A 14,649-nucleotide genomic window follows, 5' to 3' on the forward strand; every position below is an offset into this window, starting at 1 on the left:
ATCCTCTCTCTCTCTCTCTCTCTCTCTCTCTATATATATATATATACAACAGCCGCTTTAATATACTTTTACGTAAACTGACGCTTTAACAAATAAAATCAAAATATACAAAACTTAAAATATGTAGGCTATATAATAGAAAGCATATTATACATATGTATATCAATCATTCATATACTTATGTTTTACGATACGTAAAATAAAAAGTAAAATATTTATAGAAAAACTATTTTAAAAAACCACACAAATAAATAAGTACTGACTACATATTTACGTTTTGTACTTTATCTTATCTAATAAACCATTAATATTAGTAAATTCATCAACAATATCAGTGGACACCATATGCCAGATGTTTTTTGGAGGGAAAGTGTGTGGTAAATAAAGTTATGTAGCCTATATCAAATATTAAAATACATAACACACACACACATACATATATATTAATATATATATATATATACACACACACACACACACACACTTGTGTGTTAATTAAGGGCTAAACATCTAGTCATTGTAAGCCTTTCAAATAATTGTTCAGAATCTCGTCTGAGAGAGATTTTGAGCGGGAAGCGTTTGAAAGTTTTCATAATCTCCATTCACTTCATTGATCCTCTACTTTCCCGCCGGAACAGCCACGCACGCTGTCAAAGGCTCGTGCACTCCTGCAATTTCGCGCTTCCCATTCTCAGCGTGCGCGAACACACACACTCCAGTTGTTTGAGCGCGCACCTCTATTGTTTCCCAGCGAAGGAGGATCAGGCTAATTTAAACTTTCCCTATTGACCTGTCAGCCGCATTCTGATTGGCTCAAAAGTGTGGGAAACCGAGGACGCGCGGGATCAGGGCGCATATAAGGGGATGAACTTTACGAGAAGAAACACACAAACTGCAGAAAGAATGGCGCCTACTGTTTGCGAACTCACTCAGGCTGGAAAGAATAAAACTAAAGTAAGTATTTACCTGTTTAAGACCTCCTTTCCACTTCCACTCGAGTGTTTACTTACGATCCGCTCTCTAACCAAACCTTTAACTTTTTTCCAGATGAGGAAACCAGCGGTGGAGAAGATGCGCAGAGATCGTATTAACAGATGCATCGAACAGCTAAAAGTTCTTCTGAAAGCCGAGATAAAAGCCAGCCAGCACTGCTCTAAACTAGAGAAGGCTGACGTCCTGGAAATGGCTGTCATTTACCTGAAGAACAGCAACCCGTGGCCGCGGGCGTCGTCTCCGAGCGCGGATGCGCATGCGCAGAGCTACGCCGACGGTTTCTCCAGGTGTATAGAGGAGACGGCGCGATTCCTGTCGGTTCACAGCCAGCAACAGATCACCAAGCCAGTAATGGGACCCTTTGACGGAACCCAGCGAGCCAAAGTGAGCGCGCAAGACCGCTGTCAGATCGCGTCAAAAAGCACCGGAGAGCAGGCGCTTTGGAGACCCTGGTGATCTTCATAGCATCCTTCTGAAGACGTACAGAGAACGGACGGTTTTCTCTATTTTTTTAATAAAATGTTGATGTAGACCGCAGCTGTCATGACGCAGAGAATGTACCAGTCTACCCCATGCCTGAGTCTGAGAGCACGCGCTACTTCACCTGTGTGGAGATCAACTTTATTTACATATTGTAAAAATGAGTACTACGTCACCTCATTAGGTTTCTGTTGAAAATAATATCTTTAATTAGATTTGTTACCTTTTAGAGGTGTTAAATCTGTCATATTGATGGAATGTGTAAAAGTGTCTCATGTTGAGTTCAGGAGAAAAATAAACTAAAGTTACACGTTTCTGTTCCTGGTTTATTTATTTATTTTTTAAATAAGGTCATAACTTAAATACTATACTTTTAAACTAGATCTGTAGTATAGAAAAACCCTATCAATTAATTGAAATTGCAGTTTCCTTTTATGGTTGGTTATTGGTTTGTTTTATTTATTTTTAATGAAGTCTTAGTTTTTTTTTTTTTTTTACTGGATATAGAAAATCTTTAAAATGAGACGTTTATTTATTTTTTGATGAGATCATAACTTGAATTTTTTTTTAAAACCAGCTATTTAATATGTAAAACCATAAATATTAACCATACATAAAGTAATTGCAATTAATAGTGAATACCTTCTAACACCCGTACTTATAGCTATAATATGGCACTACTTTAATTTAATTAACATCCTGAATAGGTTTATTGAATCATGCTGAAATGTTTTCTGACAATTAAAATTTGGAGTCAGCTGCTAAATTAATAACCTATATAAGGATATCATTTACATAAAAAGCAATATTTCAACAAAACATTCCAAAGCAAATAAGATTTCCATACTAAGGAATCCTGCATTTTTCAGATTCTGGAAACGGCATGCTTCTTTGTCTACTGCGACATAATTATTCACACTTGGGGTTTCTCTTGATTGAGGACAGATCCTATAAAGAAAGAGGAACTGGCTGCGTGAGAGAGGACAGAGGATGGGTTCTCAGGCCCTCACATAGTCCTCTTGAATTTATTGTGTGTTAAGAAGTGTGCCTTCACAGCCGTATGGCCATAAAGCATCTGTCTGAAGTGTGGCACGCTCCTGCGCCGCGGCCGCTTTGATGTCAGTCATATACTGTAAGAGCCCACAAAATGTGTTCCTGTGGAGTCAGGATCCAGAGGTGGCTCAACACAAATAAAACTCTTTGCTTGATTCAAACACAAATAAAGAACAGCAAAGGCACAAACAATTTTTATACAAGATGACAAGAAATCTATGTTTTCAGCACTTAAAGGAGTAGTTCACCCAAAAATCTAAATTCTGTCTTCATTTACTCGCCCTCATGCTGAACACACAAAAAAAGATATTTCGAAGAAATAGTAGCCATTGATTTCCATAGTATGAAAAAAGGAAGTCACTGGCTATTGTCAATATCTTCTTTTGTGTTCAACAGAAGAAAGAAACTCATACAGGTCTGTAACGACATGAGGGAGAGTAGCCGTTTACACTACGTTTTCAGCCAAAAATGGGAAACGTTTTATGCGTTTTGCCTGTTCGTTTACACGACAACGGTGTTTTTGGGACTGAAAACGCATATTTTTGAAAACGGGTTTCAAAGTGCAAGTTTTTGAAAACGCCACCGTTATCGTTTCCGTGTAAACACCCAAAACGGGAATCTTTGAAAATGGTACTGTTGTTGCTGCTCAAGAGTTTGCTAACGCTTCTTCAGCAAAGTGTGGATTTACCAATATTACAACCAAAAGCGGAGACGCATCATATACATCATATAATCGTCACTTCCCTACATCAGGTACTGTTTACTAACAAGGTGACAGTGCCAACTACTGGCCTGGGATACGTAATACAGCATTTTTGGCCGTTTTGGCGGATATGTGTAAACACGAATCGTTTTGAAAACGTTGTGTATACGTAAAACTTTTTAAAAACGCAAGGGAAAAACGTTTCCGTTTTTGACTACATCGTTGTCGTGTAAACGTAGCCTAAATGATGACAAAAATGTTTTCTTTGGGTGAACTATCAAATTAAGGGTTTAGCAGTTCTTTTGATTCTTGTGCATATGACACTTGAAATAAAATACAAATATTGATTGAAAACGGAACCTAAATCAAAATGAGAATAAGTTGAAGTAATAAAATCACTAACACTAAACTGTTTTAAATATTTCTATTTAGCTTTCATTTATTTTTATTTCAAACTAATAAAAACGATAAAAGCAAAAACTAAAATGCAAAGTAAATACATAAAATAAAATATACTAATAACTAACTATAAACTATAAATAAAATAACAAAACTGACCAAAGCACAAACTTAAACTAAATGAAAAACAGAACATATTAAATTAGAAAGTTCATTCAAAATATTAATAAATACTATGTGTATATAGTAGTATATATTGGTCTGATTGGAATTCTATACATAATAGTTTAAATTCTTTATGATTTGTTAGAGGTAAATCTCTTCACTCAAGTGTGAATGTGTCATATACAGTATATTTGTGCAGAGCAGATCTGCAAAACAATGTAGCAATAAAACCTTGAAAATTCAAGGTGTCGGCAGCAAGTCTAAATAGTATTAAAATAAAAGTAAATAGAGCTAAATGTATCTGTGTTGTGGCTTTGAAAGACTTATTTAATAAACAAAGTCACAAATAAATCCATCATCCACACCAAGTGTTTATTGAGGCACAGTAAGTTGTTAGATTGCACTGCCAGTGAAGGATATTTGGACTGTTTTTGATACCTTGCTAACTGAAAACACTCCATCCTGTTTGCCTTCACACTTATATGTAAATTCTATTAGAATGCTACAGATTTGAATTAGAATGTCACATGTAATTCTAATCATTTAAATAAGCTCATCACGTCAGTATAAATGTAACAGTAGGATTGTTTCCTTCCACTTATTTGATAATTATGTAAAGATAGAAATCTGTTTACTGTCTTGATATGTTGAAAGAAAGAAAAAAATCACACAGCACATGATAACAGATTAAAGTGGAAACTTTTCAGTGCATTTGTTTGAACTCTTGATTCCTCATATTAATGATCCAGTGATATCTGAAGGCTGGACGGACACCAGATGCAACAGAAATCTGCAAAGATGTGCAGTTCCTTGAGTACATTCACACTAGCTAGAGCCATCGCTGCTGGTTTGCATGTTGAAATCATCACCAGCAGAGGGCAGGTTTCTGTTTAACAGTCTAACGGCCTTCTCGACTGTGTTTTCAGGATTTTAAGAAGGGGACTGATTGCTTTATGAGTCTTGATGGAGGGATTTAGGGAAGGAAAGCATTTGGTTCATGATCTCTTAGCCCATGTAGGGATATTTCCATTCTGTAAGAGGTACGTGGGTTTGCTTGACGACCTGCGGGGACGTCCATCGGAGGACATAGTGTGGGCCGCCGGGCTTGTCGTTGGTGCCTGGAAAGATAATGTCAAAATGAATTCTGCAGGCATGAAATATATTGGCTGTTTTATATTCACTGATTTTAGCTTGCACATATATTTCACCTTTTTAATTAATTAATTAAAAATATTTTTTCAGTTAAGAACGTAAAAAAATATTTTAAAAAATAGAAAAAATTTTCCAATAAATAAATTATGTTTAAGTTTTGACTCGTTTTTTTTCCCATTTAAAACAAGCAATGCATGTACATTTCTGTTTGCACATTTTTTTTTATTTATTGTTAAACATTTAGTTAAACAAAACAATTAAAAAATGTTTATATATTTTATAATGTTAAGTAGTCATTTAAAGCATTTCTGCGGGCAAGAGATGTGAAGTGTTTTAAAGAATATATTTGAAGAATATATATTTAGAAGAATATTAAGAATATTTAAGATATTATATATTCACTGATTTTGACTTACACTTATATTTAATAATAAAAAAAAAACTTTAAAAATCTTTAAAAAAATATATATTTGTTTTCCATTAAGCAAATTAAAAGTTTTGTCTTTTATCTCAGAAATGCATATGCTTTTATTTGACAATTATAAAAAGTTTACACATATATTTCACTTTTTTGTTTTTTTTCTCGTATCTCAGAAATGCATGTGCTCTTCTGTTTTGAACATTTTAAAATTATTTTTTAAACAAATTAATGGACAAGTCAACATTATTTTCCTGTAAAAACTCCAATTTAACTTGTAATATTCAATCTTTAATAATAAAAAAAATTCTGCAGGCATGAAATGTGAATTTTATTTTTTTTGGTAAGCAAAGTATATATTTGAGTATATATTTATATTTTATATCCACTGATGTTGACTTGCACTTCTTTCAATTGTATATTTTTATTAAACCACTTGTATTATTCAGCAAAAACCAGCTTATTGAGCTGGAACTACTTTTCTAGCTGGATCATTTTTGGTTTCTTTTGGCAATACATTTAAACGAGTGTGTATTTCAATGTTTATTTTGGACCCAGAAATCAATTATTTTGACTTTACATTATGCCACAGACTCTGTGTACAGAGTCTGATTGAATCTGGATCATTCCTTTGGTTGGTCGATGGTTTTCAGTTTACCTGATGCTCTGGCGCCACCAAATGGCTGCTGGGCCACAATGGATCCTGTCGATTTGTCATTGACATAATAATTTCCAGCAGCATTTCTCAGAGTCTTTCCTGCCTCATTAATAACAGCCCTGAAACAAGCAACCACATTATAAATGCATGTTAAAGATGTATAAGTCTAGTTACGGAGATATGAGTGTCTGGACATCCTCCAAAATATTTTTCCTTTTAAAAGCTGGGAATGTGCTGGTCTGAGTTTAATGGATTTCATTTACATACTAACTTAATCTAGTCCAGCAACTGATAATGAAATGGTAAATGCATGAAATGGTGCTGCACTCACTTATCTTGGGAAAAGATGGCTCCTGTCAGGGCATAGGGAGAAGTGTTGTCTATTAAGTGCAGAACCTTCTTGTAGTCGTTTTCAGGGTAAACGTAAACTGTCAGGATAGGCCCGAAGATCTCCTGAAACAGCAAAGAATATATATATATATATAGAGATATTTAACAATCACTGATTCTGACTTGCAGTTATAGTTCTATGGAAATGTATGGAAAAAGGAAACTGTGACATTTATCACACAATTCAGACTTTTTTCAGAAGTGTGAGACATAATATCACAACTCTGAAAAAGTCAAATTTGTGAGAGAAAAAAAAAAAAGTCCAATTTAACATTTTTATTCCATGGCAGAAACAACGACAACAACAACAAAAAACAGAACGTAAGATATAAGCAAGATGAGATGTAAACTCAGAATTCAGAGGAAAAAAGAATTGCGAAATGTAAATTTAGAATTCACAGAAAAAAAGTCAAAATTGCGAGATGTAAACTCAGAATTCAGAGGAAAAAAGTCAGAATTGCGAAATGCAGACTGAGAATCATGATGAAAAAAGTCATTGCGAGATGTAAACTCTTATGTAGCCTAAACGTAGAATTATGAGAAAAAAAATCGGAATTGCTAAATGTAAAATTACAATTCACAGATAAAAAGTCAGAATTGCGAGATGTAAACTCAGAATTCAAAGGAAAAAAGTCAGAATTGCGAAATATAGACTGAGAATCATGATGTAAAAAGTCATTGCGAGAATTGTGAGATGTCAACTCTTATGTAGCCAAAACTGAGAATTAAACAGAAAAAAATTCGGAATTGCGAAATGCAAACTCAGAGTTCACAGATAAAAAGTCAGAATTGCGAGATGTAAACTCAGAATTCCAAGAGAAAAAGTCGGAATTGCGAGATGTAAACTCAGAATTCAAAGGAAAAAAGTCAGAATTGCGAAATATAGACTGAGAATCATGATGTAAAAAGTCATTGCGAGAATTGTGAGATGTCAACTCTTATGTAGCCAAAACTGAGAATTAAACAGAAAAAATTTCGGAATTGGAATTGCGAGATGTAAACTCAGAATTAAAAAAAAGTCAGAATTGCGATATGTAAACTCAGAATTAAAAAAAAGTCAGAATTGCGAGATATAGACTGAGAATTCAAAGGAAAAAAGTCAGAATTGCAAAATATAGACTGAGAATCATGATGAAAAAAGTCATTGCGAGAATTGCGAGATGTAAACTCTTATGTAGCCAAAATTGAGAATTATGAGAAAAAAATTCGGAATTGCGAAATGTAAACTCAGAATTCCAAGAGAAAAAGTCGGAATTGCGAGAAGTAAACTCCAGTCAGAACTGAGATAAAAGGTTGCAATTAACTTTTTAATATTTTTATTCTGTTCCAAAAATAAGCTTCCATATATTTTGCTTATTTTTTAGTTTAAAAAATAAAATTGAACAATTTTTCATTAAGTAAATTCTATAAGCCTTCAGTTCTGTTAAAGGGGTCATATGACGTTGCTAAAAAGAACATTATGTTGTGTATTTGGTGTAATGCAATGTGTTTATGCGGTTTAAGGTTCAAAAAACACATTATTTTCCATATAATGTACATTATTGTTTCTCCTCTATGCCCCGCCTTTCTGAAACGCATCGATTTTTACAAAGCTCATCGGTCTGAAAAGCGAGGTGTGCTCTGATTGGCCAGCTATCCAGTGCGTTGTGATTGGCCGAATACCTCAAGCGTGTGACGGAAATGTTACGCCCCTGTGCCCGGACGAGACTCATACCTTGTCCAAATACCCACACTTGTGGTCTTTGCACTTGACCACTTGAACACGTATATGATGCATTTCCTGTATTTGGCCCAAGTGTTCAAGTGAGGATGAAGACCACAAGTGTGTGCCGAAATTTTCATTACCTGATGGGACACACTTATAGTGTTGTAAAAATGCAAGTGTTTACATAGCTTTATTTTAATCGCATCATATGACCCCTTTAAACAATGCAAGTAAGTGCACTTCTGTTCATATTTCATTTTTTTAATTTTTTTTTTATAAATCAAACAAATTAGCATTCAACCTTTCGTGTAAAAGCTTTCATTTAACCTGTAATATTTCTCTAATCAAAAATAATTGTTAATTTATAATGTCAAGTATTAATTTAGGGCAAATGGTTGATATAATCAGATCCTGGTATGTTCTCATTATCTAGATCACTCATTCGGGCGACTGTGGGTGGTAACCGGGTCAGCTGAGACCATCCGTGTGTGAAGATAAATGAGGTTAAATGGAAGAGATTGGTTTAACTAAACAAACCAAAGTCCATCCATTCACCGCCCTGAGCCTCTGTGAGTGAGTGTGTGTGTGTAACTGTAATCCTGAACGGGGAAAAACCAAATAAAGATGTCAGCCATTGTGCAATTTGGCATGCAACAATTTTTATACCTCATTCATGATTTTCTCTTGTGGGTCGGTGGTTTCAATAATGGTGGGTTCTATGAAATATCCTTTTTTATTATCACAGTTTCCTCCAGCGATGATCTTCAGATGTGGAGAGGTTTTGGCGTGTTCCAGCCATCCCTTGCTTCTGGAGAAGGACTTGAGAAAGACATTAAGAGTGTTTATTACCTGAGCAAGAAGTAAATCAAAAATGTGATACATTTACTTTCTTTGTTATTGGATTAATAGGTTGTTGGTTTGTACCTTGTCATCAATAACTGCTGAGAAGAAAGTGCTGAAATCTTCAACTGGCTTTGAAGTGAAACAGAAAAAAGTGAAAATGGCAGTAAGTTCAGTTTGTAAGAAAAATACTGTTACTGTCCACCACTGCCTGTGTCAAAAGAACACTTTGCAGTTGCAAAACTCTTCCACTTACGTCTCCCACTTTGATCTGTTTGAGCACATCCAGGAGTTCCTGTTTGATCTGAGGCCACAGTGAGTCTGGTACGTACATCCTGGAACAGGCCGAACACTTCTGTCCTCCGTACTCAAACGCCGAGCGGATGGTGCCGTTCACCACACTATGAACGTCTGCGGACTTGTGCACAAAGTGGAAGTTCTTGCCACCGCATTCTAAAACAAGCATGAGAAACAAGAAATTAAACATACACTTTGTTTTAGAATTTTAAGTCAAACATTATTAGAATTCAATTCTTAATGCTATTGGAACACAAACCTCCAGCAACACGAGGGAAATTCCTGTAGATGTCCAGATTCTGGGCGACCTGCTTCCACAATCGTTTGAAAGTTCTGGAAACGTTTCCAATTTTTTTTTTTAAATTAAGCAGAAAAACATTGATAATAATAAAAAATGTTTGTTGAACAACAAATCAGCATATCAGAATGATTCCCGAAGGATCACGTGACACTGGAGTAATGATGCTGAAAATTCAGCTTTGATCACAGAAATAAATTACATTTTAAAATATATTCAAATAGAAAACAGGTGTTTTAAATTGTTAAAACATGTCACAGTATCACTGTCTTTACTGTATTTTTTTATCAAATAACTCAGCCTTGGTGAGCAGACAAAAACATTGAAAAATCGTACAGATTCCAAACATTTGAACTGTAGCGTAGGTTAAAATGCTACAAAATGTAGGCTTCAACCAAGCAACACATCCAAGAGGTTGAAATTTTCACTTTGCACTGTGAGACCACAGAGTCTGACAAACTTTAACTCAGACAGAAGGTTATACTAAAGATAAGAGGGTCACGTTTTATTTTAAGGTCCAATTCTCATTATTTACAAACTTTTGCCTCAATAAACTACTAATTTGCTGCTTATTAATAGTTAGTAAGGTAGGATTTAAAGTAGTTAGTAGGGTAGTATTAGGGATGTAGAATAAGATCATCCAGAATATGTGCTTTTTAAGTACTAATAAACAGCCAATATTTAAATAATAGGCATGCTAATAAGCAACTAGTTAATAGTGAGAATTGGTCCCTATACTAAAGTGTTACTGATAAGAGTAACGCAATCCCATTACATACTGTATGACTGAGTCAACAAGCATAGAAAGAGACGTACGGCACACTGCCAGTGAAGTTAATGCCAGCCAGGTGCTCAGAGGACGTGATGGTGTCTCCAAACACTGGACCATCGGCTGGGACAAACTGGATGATACTGGGTGGCAATCCAGACTCTCTCAGGATCTTATAGACGGCGTAGCTGGCAGACATGGCTGTGTCACTGGGTTTCCACAACACCACGTTACCCTGAATGCATTTATGTGACAAAGTCAGTCGTAGAAATGAACCAAAACACTCAAGTGGCGCTGCATGTCACTACTAATTTATTTTAAAGGGACAGTTCACCCAAAAATGAACATTTTGCTGCACCCAAGAGTAATCCACACAACTCCAGTCCAACAATTAAAGCGAAAAGCTGTGAGTTTGTAAGAAACAAATGTATCATTAAGACATTTTAACTTTAAACTGGCCAAAATACATATTATGAGTCCATAATCCATAATAACACTTCCTCCAGTGAAAAAGTCCATTAACTGTTGTCCTCTAACATCAAAATCCAATGACATATTTATTTAGAACCATTTTGGACTGTTTTCGCTTGAAAATGCTGCTTGGCCTGGGCATATTTCTCTCCTGATTCAGACGAGACTAAAAAAGATTATGGGCTCGTATTTTAGCTGGAAGCAATCACTTGAAGATAAAAACGTCTTAATGTTGGATTTGTTTCTTACAAACTTGCAGCTTCTCACTTCACAAGACATTAACTGATGGACTGGAGTGGTGTGGATTACTGTAATGTTTTTATCAGCTGTTTGGACTCTCATTCTGACGGCACCCATTCACTGCAGAGGATCTATTAGTGAGCAAGTGATGGAATGCTACATTTCTCCAAATCTCTTCCCATGAAGAAACAAACTCAACTAGAGGTGCATCTCAATAAATTAGAATGTCGTGGAAAAGTTCATTTATTTCAGTAATTCAACTCAAATTGTGAAACTCGTGTATTAAATAAATTAAATGCACACAGACTGAAGTAGTTTAAAGGGGTCATATGATGCTGCTAAAAAGAACATTATTTTGTGTATTTGGTGTAATGAAATGTGTTTATGCGGTTTAATGTGTGCATTGAATTAATTTAATACACGAGTTTCACAATTTGAGTTGAATTACTGAAATAAATGAACTTTTCCACGACATTCTAATTTATTGAGATGCACCTGTACATCTGATGGCCTAGTACATTTTTCAGCAAATTTTCATTTTTGGGTGAACTATTTCTTTAAATGCAGACAATTTTAAATTGTCTTTTAAAAGAGAAATTTAAAATATTCAGCAATATTATCAGTAAGACCGCACTGCTTATAGCTGAAATGAACTTGTTTTACAATTAATGAATTTAAAATATAAGTATAAAGAAATGTGTCTTGTCATCTCACCATGATAGCAGGGGTGCCGGCCAGGTTTCCACCAATTGCTGTGAAGTTAAATGGCGCGACAGCAGCTACAAAACCCTAAAACAAGTAAAAGGCAAGGTAATGCCAAATAAGGGCTTGCACAGACAAAACTGTTATGCAGTCATCTGATTATTTAGAGAACGCACCTCCAGCCCACGGTACAGCATGGTGTTAGTACTTCCATCGCTGTCTAACGGCTGCTGCTGTTCCAGCTGAATCGCATGTTTGGCATTGAACCTGAAGAAGTCAATGAGTTCTGCAGCAGCGTCAATCTCAGCCTGGACCACAGTCTTACCCTGAGACAAGGAGCAAAGCTCATTTGTTTAATGGAAAGCCAGCATAAATAATCCCACATGCAAAGGTGTAACGAACTGGTTAACGTAAGTAGTAACCAGCTCCAAATGTGCAAAAGTACACCTGTCCGATCATGGTCTTGGCCAGAACGTCTGCTCTCTTGGGTCCACTGATGATGTCAGCAGCTCTGAAGAAGATCTGGGCTCGATCTGCAACGGGTTTAAGATCCCACTCCCTCCGAGCATCGACCGAGGCCTCGATGGCTTTATTTATTAGCTCCTTAAGACACAGCCACACAAAGTATGAACAAAAACAACCTCATTCCATGCCAAATTCATTACTTAGAAAATGGATTTTACAAGTTCAAGTGAACAGTCAAGTACTGCTCAAACACATTTGCAGGATTTCCTCATGTGAATGTTATAATTTACAGTATTATCACACTGTACCTTATCAGCATAGCAGAACTTGGACACTTTGTGAGAGTGGTTGAATGGCTAAAAGGAGAAAAAAGAAAATAATTAAAACGGACTAAAATCACACAAAACAATAACTTCAATATAACATGATAATATATAATGTAAACATTGAAATAAAATAAATCCACACTGTCCTATGATTGTTTGGAGAGAGGTTTCAAGAACATCAGAAAACAAATAATTAAATAAATTGACCTTATATATATATATAACCCTAAATTGGCCTTTATTGATTTGAAATGGATCTTAAACATTTACCTTAAATATAATAATAATAATAATAAAAAATCGATCTTAAATATTGATTTAAGTTGGTTTTATTTTATTCAAAGGACAATTACTAAAAAAATATAACAAAATATTGTAGAAATGTGTATTATTTTAATATAATAATGAAAATTTGTAAGAATAATAATATGTTAAATATTCATTTAATTTGAAATTATTTTATTATGAGTAAAAAAAAAAAGAGACTCCAGTGTGGCTACAATAGTATTATTAAGCATTATACGTCATGCCATAGTGAACAATCAAGTATCCCAGAGGTACCGAGGATGATTTTGCTGTAGAAGATCTACAGAGCACATGCTCATACAGAAACCAAAGAAATGATTAACTCACAGACAGCTGGTATCTGATATCTTTGGTCCACACTTCTTCATTTCCAATCACACATGGAATTTCTTCGGTCTTTCCCTTCAGGTTTTGTAATGCCTGTAAACAAAGTAAACCAGAGAGGTTCGATCAATCAGATACGCACATATTTCGTGTATTGGGAAATCAGAGACAGCGTGTAATACGTTTTTCACCTTCTCCAGTTCTGATCTCTCTTTACTGCCCTCTTTGAACCCCAGAATGGGCTCATTCTTCACCTCCACAGCTGCACACGGGAAGGTCTTGAACCTGCAGAGAAACAAAACCAACAAACTTGCTGTTGCTCTTCAATACTTCTCAGTTTAGTCGTAAAAATCACAAGCCTCTCAATCAGTAACTTTTATAAAGTCATCTAGAAGAATAGCCTGCTGTAAATCCATAACAGGAGACAACTGGGTCACTTTAGTCTCTAATGCATGCATTTGTTAGACAGCTGAGGTCGTTCACACGACATGTCAAGCAGTGACAGCAGTTTATTACACAGTGTATTATACATGCATAGAGTTCAGCTCCATATTTTTTGTGGAAACCGTGATACACTACCATTCATAAGATTTAAGAAGAAAAAAATCAGCAAGGATCCATTAAGCTGATCAAAAGTGACAGTAAAGACATTTATAATCAAATTCAAAGAATCTGGAAAAAAATGTATGATTGTTACTACAAAAATATTGTGTTCAACATTAATAATCAGAAATGTTTCTTGAGCAGCAAATCAGCATTTTAGAATGATTTCTGAAGGATCATGTCACACTGAAGACTAGAGTAATGATACTGAAAATTCATTTTACAATATATTCACATAGAAAACAGTTATTAAATATTTCACAATAGTACTGTTTTGACTGTATTTTTGGTCAAATAGAATTCCGCTTTAGTGAGAATAAGAGACCTGTAATAACATGAATACTCAGTTAAGCTGCAGTGTTTGTTTTGTACTGTCTCAGTATGTGAATTATGCTTATGAATAGATAGAGCTACATTAATACAATAAAAACAATAAGAGACACTTGTGCAAACAGATCTCGCCTAACTTTTACCTAACAGCGGGAGGACAAGTTTCTTGAGCATTACATAACAGTCTGCCTGCTTGCTTGCACGTAAAATGGAAACTTCCAGCACTTACTCACATCACATACGATTATTATTATTATTATTATTATCATCTGCATAAGGTGACATGTCAGAAACTCTCCAGAAGACTCTCTCAAAGTGAAAGTCATGTGTGAGTCCATGTGCAGTTGCATACATACCCCTTCCAAGACTGCCAGATGACAGATCTCACTCGTAGCATGATTAATCTGGACGTACAGGACAGAGATTTTATTTATATATGTATAAATAAAAATTAATATCCTCCCGTTGAGGATCTGTAACGTTAAAATGCGACCCTGACAGTTAAATTCTCCAAGATCACAGGCAGCAGCATCACATGAATGGAGACCTACCACTTTCGGTA

General features: G+C 35.2%; 2 protein-coding genes across 3 annotated transcripts in view; one reads left to right on the top strand and one right to left on the bottom strand.

The window, feature by feature from the left end:
- The window catches only part of LOC107706547 (transcription factor HES-5-like), a 14,497-nt gene extending 12,710 nt beyond the window's left edge, over nucleotides 1-1,787 (top strand). For both annotated transcript variants that reach the window (XM_016510295.1, XM_016510294.1), the window contains exons 3-4: nucleotides 798-954; nucleotides 1,048-1,787. In XM_016510295.1, coding sequence (XP_016365781.1) covers nucleotides 865-954; nucleotides 1,048-1,449 — 492 coding nt within the window. In that variant the 5' untranslated portion in view covers nucleotides 798-864 and the 3' untranslated portion in view covers nucleotides 1,450-1,787. The remainder of the gene's footprint in view (nucleotides 1-797; nucleotides 955-1,047) is intronic.
- A 2,357-nt stretch (nucleotides 1,788-4,144) lies between these two features.
- LOC107706550 (delta-1-pyrroline-5-carboxylate dehydrogenase, mitochondrial) lies at nucleotides 4,145-14,614 on the bottom strand. Its single transcript, XM_016510298.1, has 15 exons — nucleotides 14,444-14,614; nucleotides 13,346-13,439; nucleotides 13,158-13,250; nucleotides 12,507-12,554; nucleotides 12,181-12,336; nucleotides 11,910-12,059; nucleotides 11,746-11,820; nucleotides 10,368-10,555; nucleotides 9,513-9,586; nucleotides 9,213-9,409; nucleotides 9,041-9,088; nucleotides 8,783-8,935; nucleotides 6,353-6,474; nucleotides 6,022-6,140; nucleotides 4,145-4,911 (listed from the first exon to the last, which is right to left on the bottom strand). The coding sequence occupies exons 1-15, from the start codon at nucleotides 14,482-14,484 to the stop codon at nucleotides 4,799-4,801; spliced, it is 1,671 nt and encodes a 556-aa protein (XP_016365784.1). The 5' UTR covers nucleotides 14,485-14,614; the 3' UTR covers nucleotides 4,145-4,798.
- Between the last annotated feature and the right edge of the window lie 35 nt (nucleotides 14,615-14,649).

This window comes from Sinocyclocheilus rhinocerous, unplaced genomic scaffold, assembly GCF_001515625.1.
Source record: "Sinocyclocheilus rhinocerous isolate Xijiao unplaced genomic scaffold, SAMN03320098_v1.1 scaffold3097, whole genome shotgun sequence".
Taxonomy (NCBI): Eukaryota; Metazoa; Chordata; class Actinopteri; order Cypriniformes; family Cyprinidae; genus Sinocyclocheilus; species Sinocyclocheilus rhinocerous.

Coding starts and splice junctions, on each gene's coding strand:
- LOC107706550 (XM_016510298.1), bottom strand. CDS start 14,484: ATGCTACGAGTGAGATCTGTCATCTGGCAGTCTTGGAAGGG. Junction 13,440..14,443: donor ATCTGGCAGTCTTGGAAGGG/GTATGTATGCAA, acceptor GTTTCTCTGCAG/GTTCAAGACCTTCCCGTGTG. Junction 9,089..9,212: donor AACAGATCAAAGTGGGAGAC/GTAAGTGGAAGA, acceptor TTCACTTCAAAG/CCAGTTGAAGATTTCAGCAC.